General features: G+C 34.8%; 1 protein-coding gene across 1 annotated transcript; it reads right to left on the reverse strand.

The window, feature by feature from the left end:
- Window positions 1–3,584: 3,584 nt before the first annotated feature.
- On the reverse strand, window positions 3,585–7,522 carry CNBP (CCHC-type zinc finger nucleic acid binding protein). Its single transcript, XM_088241806.1, has 3 exons — window positions 7,347–7,522; window positions 5,307–5,568; window positions 3,585–4,771 (listed from the first exon to the last, which is right to left on the reverse strand). Exons 2-3 carry the CDS (start codon window positions 5,543–5,545, stop codon window positions 4,507–4,509), a joined length of 504 nt encoding a protein of 167 aa, XP_088097932.1. The 5' UTR covers window positions 5,546–5,568; window positions 7,347–7,522; the 3' UTR covers window positions 3,585–4,506.
- Window positions 7,523–8,163: the final 641 nt, after the last annotated feature.

The raw sequence follows: 8,163 nt of genomic DNA on the forward strand, positions 1-8,163 counted from the left end.
TGAAGTAGAGTAAATAGATTCCATGACCTAGAGAAATCGTGGAATTTGATCCACTTGTTAAAACTGTTTAAACAAATTGTATGATTATCGTAACCCTGAATCCCACTAATCGATAACTCATCACATTGCATAATTTTTAAATACAGACAGCGAGTAGCTGAACAATCATACTGTTCTTTTGACATTGTGAAAATTAATTATGTTCAAATATGTTTTATTTGCACTAAAACATCTGAAACAATAAACTTTATGTTAACTTAAAATTGATTGTAGAAATCTGTTAAAAGTATCCATGTCAATGTTTTAAAGATATACATATCAAATAAACTGTGTTAAGATCAATTTATTATTGATCTTAGAAATAAGATTGTTTTAAAAAAGGAAATATAGATGTACGTACACACATTCACCTTTTTTCACCTCGTAACCATCAGGTTGGGGTGTTAGCTTAATATGCAAGAGGTCTTTGGTTAGATTCCCGATAACTTAAGGCCCAAAAGTTTAAACCTTTAGAAATTCGTAAAAGGGTTTTGGCTTAATTGAATAGCAAGTACAGGAATAAAAATATATTACTTTTCTTATTTAGTTTAGTTTTATGAACCAAATTGACTATGTTTAAACAAGAATGAATACTCTGTATTTTGCGAATCAATAATGATTTAGCACAAATAATTGTGCTAAATTTGACTGGATTGGAAGACATATTTTCTGATAGCAGAAAATATATTTTCTAAAATTCTGTGTGCTCAAGTTATTGTAATTCCTCAGATATAACGCAGGACCAAACTGCATCAAGAACCATATCACTTACTGAAAGGGGACAGGAATATACACATTTGTGAATGAACAATTCTCCCCTGCCTTGAAAGAAATTGTCTAGTTTTTTGTGCCAACTGAACCAATGGTACCGGCTCTGCGTGAGGTTATAACAAGATTTCAAAGTGGGATTGATGGGTGTAACTCTCCCTTCCTGGTTATGCATAGTAACTGAAATGCCTCTTAAGATTTTTGGAACAACTCCGTTACACATTTACATATCGAATGAAATTATTTATTATTATATAATACTTTTTGGGCACAAAAAAGGCATTTTATCAAAAACCGGAGATAAATCACCAATATGATCAGAAGTATACCGATGTGTTGCATTGTCATGGCGTATGAAGTAAAAGAGTACCGAATGTACGATTGTCACACACACTCTTCACATCTCTCTCGATGCTACAAGTATGTTCGCAAGCGAGAGACAATTTCTAAACTATATTAAAACTTTAATTTGTATTTCATCTACCCTTCCGAGAATGAAAAACCAAGATTCTGTTTGGATGTCTGTCGTGATAAAATCCAGCTAAAATTAAAACAGTACAAAAAAGGCTATTTTCACACATCCTATAAAACTAGAGGTGGGTCAAAAAGTTACTGATGGTGCGCGATTTCGGCGAATGAAATCATCAGCCCATTGTTTTTAAAGAGGCTGAAAATGCGGTGACCGTTAATTCTAAGCGATACTTACAATGATTTGTAATTTCCCACACCATAATGGCCCATTTTCCAGTTAATGAAAACACACTATCAGCAAAACGGGGCAACACTGCGAGAATCCCAATGAATGCTTTGTAGGAACAAGGAGGGCAACGTCATTCATCGAAACGGCGCTATCCCTTGGCCCCCTCGATTTAACAGCTTGCGACTTTTGTTTTACGTGAGTACCTAAAAGTGTTAGAGGCCAATCCACGTTTGGGACTAGATTGAAGCGATACCTGTCAATATGCTGCGTTAGGTCATGCATAGCTTAATGTCTGACTCTAAGAATACATACATTTCAATTGAGAACATTCAGCAAACGTAATGTTTAGAAAACGGTTTTTTTTTCTGTATTGTATGTCAAATGGCTATTCTTGTACTTTATATTCACGCGGAACCCACAGTAATTAGATTTTGAAATAGTCACATTTCACTGCCAGACCCTATACGTCTAATCTGTGCTGACAATGAAAATTTAGACTTACTAAATTGTTTCGTATATAAGACCGCCATGATCTGAATTAGACATTTTTTACAGCAATTTACTGCACTATTTCTACTAGTTGTAAAAAGAATTAAAAAAAACAATTAGATTTAAGTCAACAGATGCTAATACTGCATTCTCCAATTGCCTTCTATTTTCATGCGGTGATTGTTATCTCACTGGTGGATTTCCAGGATATTGTGTTGCCGATGTTTTTGTGGCAGAAAAAATAGTAATCATACTTTTATATGGTTTAAATAAAAATTTTAGACTGGCAAAACTGATGAGTGTTGCCATACCTGTACAACAGTCGCAAATATTTTTGAAACCCCAAAATGCCCCAGTTTTGCATTCAAATACAGTAGAACTCCGTTTATCAGAAGTCCAGTCATCCGGATTGCCAAGTATCTGGATCGTTATCAGGAAATAAAAAAATTATAGAGAAGTTTTTAATTTGAATTTAATTGTAATATTAACTTTGCTGGATGTTTTAAGAATTTTTTTTATGTGATTCCAATTCACCGTATTATTTTAAAAGCAATAAAACCTGGCACTCATCGATCTGAGTTATAGAGTTTACTCATAATTTGAGTTTTACTAAATGTAGAAGTTAAAAGAATAGTTGAGTTCTAAACGCTCTACATACCCTTAGAGCATGACTCAAGATGCTGTTATTTAAAACAAAATGGAGTAACGTAGAATCTTTTTTTTTTTTTTTTAAACTCATTTACACAACATATGGTGACACTTCTTTGAAATTATCTTATCTTCATCTACTAATTTGCAACGGTCATGGTGCTAGAGACAGGTTGTGGTCCTGTAGTAGTGTCACGGACTCTTGGATCTAAGGTTAGAGGTTCAAACCCCACTCTACCACAATTTGTTACCCATTTTCAAAGTTATTTACAACTAATAGAAAATGGCTCAAAAATTAAGATATTTGGGCAAGGCCAATGTTTGTTTTTTTTTAAAAGGTATAAAACCTAATGATTCCTTTGAAATTTTTATGGAACTATTCTGATCACATCGTGCATTAAATATCAATTGAACACGAGTGTCAATTAGCGATGAATGATTCAAAGCATCTACAGAAATGACTTAAGTATTTTGAATTAAATATTTTTGAAGCTGCTGCTTCCCAATTGACTTATAAATTCCAGATCCAAAATAATCAAGAGACCTGAGGCATTGTTAAAACAAAGGCTTCTTACAATACAGAACTATTTCAAAAGTGAAAAATAAAATTTATAGTAGCACAGATTTTTGACTAATTACGACTACCTTTTTATAAATCATTTTGTCAAAAAAAAAAAATTGACTATAAAATCCGTTGGATTCGAAGTTTTTATCAATAACATAAATTGACCAAAGCCCTTATTTACATCAATGCGAAAGAAAGACCTTCCTGAATCTTTAATATATTTTTTTATCATTTTGCAGATATGGTTAATAGTCTAAATCTTGCACAGGTGATAAATACCAACCTCCTCCATGGTAATACATCACCTTCGCTCCATGTAACTCCCCATCAGATGTGACTCATATTGTGTTGCAGAAGATATTATAAAAAACAGAATGAGATTAAAGGAAAATGTATTTACTAAAAGTTCTCGTCAAGTGATAAGAACACACGGCCGGTACTCAAGTGTAACGGGTGCGTGCAGATAATAATTACAGGAATTTCATCTGTTTTAAGATTTAGGAAGTAAGCAATAGGTCTAGTTTCCAAAGTTATGCGTATTAATGATTATTTATCACATCTCATGTAGAATGATCGATACAAAACTACGTCTCCCACTTAACCCTCCTCCATCGGAATAGGAACTTCGAAATAGGGATAATGAGGGTACTGAGCCACGTGGGGGTGAGGCGGGCGTCCACTAATACTGACACTGTACAGCGGACGGCGGACGGTGACCAGTGGTGCTCGTACGCGCGCCTCTCCCTCAGTGGGAACTAGGAAACTCCCTCTCAGCCTCTCCTCCTCCCGTCAGAAGGAAAACACAGTGAGTGTTGGAGATAAATCAACATGATTTTATCTTTGGAAAAAACAATTTGTACAAAATATATAAATACTCTGTAATTTTATAAAATGTAACGCTTAGGCCTCTCCACATAATTAATAGGTAAAGATTCCCCCTCTCGGATCATCAAGATCGTCGTCTATACAGAAGCGATATTGCTTCCCGCTAATAAGTTAATAATATACGCGTATATATATAATATGTAGTATATAAGTAACGGATATATACAGGACAAAGGGGGGGCAGTGCACAATTCAACATGTACAACATATTTCTCCATTCCATCTATTTCGCAAAAATATGATTAAAAACATAACTTTGAAATTTTCTTACACCTTTAACTGTCTTAAGATCTAAACTCCTGGAACTGCGGGGCGCGCCGAGTGGCCGAGTGTTACACCACGCCCGCACCGTGAAAATTTGCAGAATTGAAAGAATAATCCAGAACCTCGACGACTGCGCCCGAGCGCATCGTTAGTTCCGATCGTTGAGGTCGCAATCGCGGCTGATGTGGCCGGTCTTGTTGCAGTTGTAGCACGTCTTGGCGCCATCCGGGCAGTTGCGGCTGATGTGGCCGGACTTGTTGCAGTTGTAGCACGACAGCGACGAGCGACCTTCGCGCTCCTGACCGCCCTCCGGGCAGTTGCGGCTGATGTGGCCAACCTTGGAGCAGTTGTAGCACGACGGCTCGTCGGGGCTCTGCGTGCAGTCGCGAGCTATGTGGCCAGTCCCATTACACCTGCAAAATGAGAGTTGATCTACTTATGTGCTTAGGAATGTGGATTGTTTTTTTTTTTCATTGTTTGAGTGCTGCGCGGTGGTTTGGGCAAATTCTTTGAATATTTCTATATATTATGTATAGGGGTTTTAGGTCATTTGTGTGTTTTGATTGTATAACAACACTACGTTCTTCCTTTTGAAGTGGAATCTGGGATGCAAAGCCGCAGTCTATTTAGAATTAACAATATATTCCTTCACTATCATCATGCTGGGAAATTAGAAAAGGGCGATTGTACTGACCATGTGTATTTGATTGATCACAAATTGACAGTACTACAATGAGGATTACAATGTAAGATCTTAAAATTTCTGTTTTGCTATTTTCGCAGTTTGATTGCAATTAATAATTTTGCGTTAATTACTTTTAGAAAAAATTGATAGTGAATATATGATACAGAAGAAAGACACTAGTCTTTAAAAACAGTTTAGGGGAAAGGGTGGTCGCTTTCATTATGCAAGAGTGTGCGCCCTCTCATCTGGTCTCCTCTCCTCACCTGTAGCACCTGTCGGCCTCCTCCTTGCAGTCGCGGGCGAAGTGGCCCTGCCTGTTGCACTTGTAGCACTTCTCGCGACCTCGGCTGTATCCGCCGTCCCCGCCGCGGTAGCCGCCGTCGCGGTCCCTGCCCCCCCCGGGGGCTCCGCCCCCCGGTGCGCCCCCCCCGGCCCCCGCCTGTGTGCACTCGCGGGCGAAGTGCCCGGGTCGGCTGCACTTGTAGCAAACAGTTGAACTCATGATTGATTGCCTCTGCTGTGGTGCTATAAAAATAAAACATTCACATTTTAAGTAAAATTTGTCACAATTGCAGATCCATTTTGAAACTAATTCCATAAAATAATCTAGAGCAGTATATGTCACATGTCTCACAACTCTGATAAACTAACAAGATTACGTATTTTTTTCTTAAATTTTTCTGTACTATTTTCGTTAAAGCTTATTTTTTCAAAGGTGAGAAGTCACCAAATCAGATATATATAAAATCTCAAGCCAGGCTTTTTTATAATTCACGATCCGATATTAAAGTAATAAAAGTAAATGTTGGAAATTCACTATTTTTAACATTGCTCTGAAGAATACTTTTTTACATCTTTCTTCTTTATTTTTTTAATGGCTTTCACCTCCCTCCCACTGCGGTGTTCTAGCCAGTGTCAAGTTTGAAATTTGAATCATAAATTTAAATAAAATATAGTGAGACAACAACATAACTGCTCCAATAACTTCATAATAATATATTTGAAAAATATTCATTTGCTACTAGTAAAAACACAAGAAAAAAATTACAACCGGGATGGACAGAAATGGAAATTTTATAAATAGTAATGTGATAAAAAAGTAATAAAAATTCTCCCATGTTTCGGGAATAGAAAAATTGTAATTTACTAAAGAAATAAGCAACGGGCAATACTTTAATTCATAAATTTGTTTCACCACTTTTACGGATTATTTTTGAAAAGCTGTGTTGAGTAATACATTCTAAATAAATTAAAAATAAATACAAGTAATTTTAACAATCTTAGATGTTACAAAAATTCGTAACTTTCAGAATTTATAATACTCGGTGAACAGCGCTCTAATTTTGTTGGATATTTTATATGATAAGATAAATGAGTTTGTAATTTAATTTAATTCTAACGCTAGATAATTTTACGCTGAATCACTTATTCATAAATCTCAGTCAACAAACGAATCAACAAAAATTATTTTTTTAGAGATTTTTTTTAAATGGGGCAAAAACATTTTTCTTGTGCAATCTGAATTAAAATGAGTAAAAGCAATTAAATTGTAACTTACAACAAATATACATTCAAATTATAGAAAATTCAAAACATCCCTAGGAAATATTTCAGAAATATTGCTACAAATCATTGAATTAAAATATTTTACTTTAAACAAATAGCGAAACAATCACCGTTCATAAATCCAGTTTTGAAATAAGAACATGTGGGAATTAGTTGGCCAGTTCGGCTTTCTGTTATAGAAACTACACATTTAATAAAATTTACAATTTAATTTACACCAAAAACTTATTACCAGTTATTTTCCTAAATGAAATATCACTTATATCATCCGTATTTAAATCTTAATATGTAGAGTTTAGTATTTTATAAATTTTATAACACATAACCTGGTACAAAAACCGAAAGAATACTGTGTACGCAACAAAGTTCTAATTTATGTTAACATACTTTAAAGCGTTTGGAAAGAGAGTACTGGTTAGAAATTCGCAATGAAATAAGAGGTTGGCATGCAACAACGGAGAAAATCAAGCGCTGGAATGTGAATGCACTCTATATACGTTGCATCGTTCTTTTTATGACACATGCATTGGACCATACGCGTTGAATCAAATAACCTAAAGAACCAAATTCCCAACAAGACGATGTAACTTATCCACCACGAGGAGACACGCGTACAACAAATATATGTAATTCCACGCGTGTAAAGTAATAATATCGGGATGTGTGGAAACCACGTGTTTTCATAACCGGTACCGGACAATTCATACGCGTAAAACAGAGAAATTTGATATGCTTACCTTAAAGTAATGTAGTAAAATGAATTAACAAATTATTTATATCAAAGTCAACAGTAATAAAAACTGAATAACTATGCTAAATCTATAACACCACCAAAATTACAGAAGCGTCGATCACAAAAATGCCCGCTACCGTCCACTATGAAATCGCAAAGGACGGAAGAATGCATATGAATGCGCGCGAAATATGGCTGTGGTGTCATCGTCGAACATATGAAAAGGGATGCGCGTAAGATTTATCGGAAACGACCCTACTTTCGATTTCAAATGTTTTGAAAATATTTTTTTACATAAATGAATACTCTAATTGTCAAAGAAAGTTCGATGTTCAATTAGTTTCAAAGCATTAAAAAAAATACATGGTTATTTTTCATAAATAATCTCAAGTTTATTATTTCTTATAAAGTTCTCTCATCGCGATCAAGTGATTGAGTAAAGTTGTTTACTTTTAGATATACTCAATTACGTTTTTTTAATGTAGATTGTCACTATTGTTAGCATTAAAAGATAATTTATGATTGAATTTTGAGCATTTGTTGAAAATATGTAAAGCATTTTTGTCGTTTTCATTTCTCATTTCAGCGCTACAATAGTTCAATTACTCCAAAAAACAGTAATTTTGATGAATACTACAATCGAAATATAACGCGCGATAACCAATTACGTTTAATATAATAATTACTCTTTATTGAGTTTCAATTGATGATATTTTTTGTCGATACTTTAATATAAAAAACTAACAGTAGCTTGCAAAAACCTAAACATCTTAGTCTCACTGAGGTCAAGTAAACAAAATTAAATAAGAATCGTACCAAAA

The sequence above is a fragment of the Micrasema longulum genome, unplaced genomic scaffold (genome assembly GCF_059751315.1).
Source record: "Micrasema longulum isolate JH-2025_06_02 unplaced genomic scaffold, ASM5975131v1 h1tg003079l, whole genome shotgun sequence".
Taxonomy (NCBI): Eukaryota; Metazoa; Arthropoda; class Insecta; order Trichoptera; family Brachycentridae; genus Micrasema; species Micrasema longulum.

Coding starts and splice junctions, on each gene's coding strand:
- CNBP (XM_088241806.1), bottom strand. CDS start 5,545: ATGAGTTCAACTGTTTGCTACAAGTGCAGCCGACCCGGGCACTTCGCC. Junction 4,772..5,306: donor GAGGCCGACAGGTGCTACAG/GTGAGGAGAGGA, acceptor CTCATTTTGCAG/GTGTAATGGGACTGGCCACA.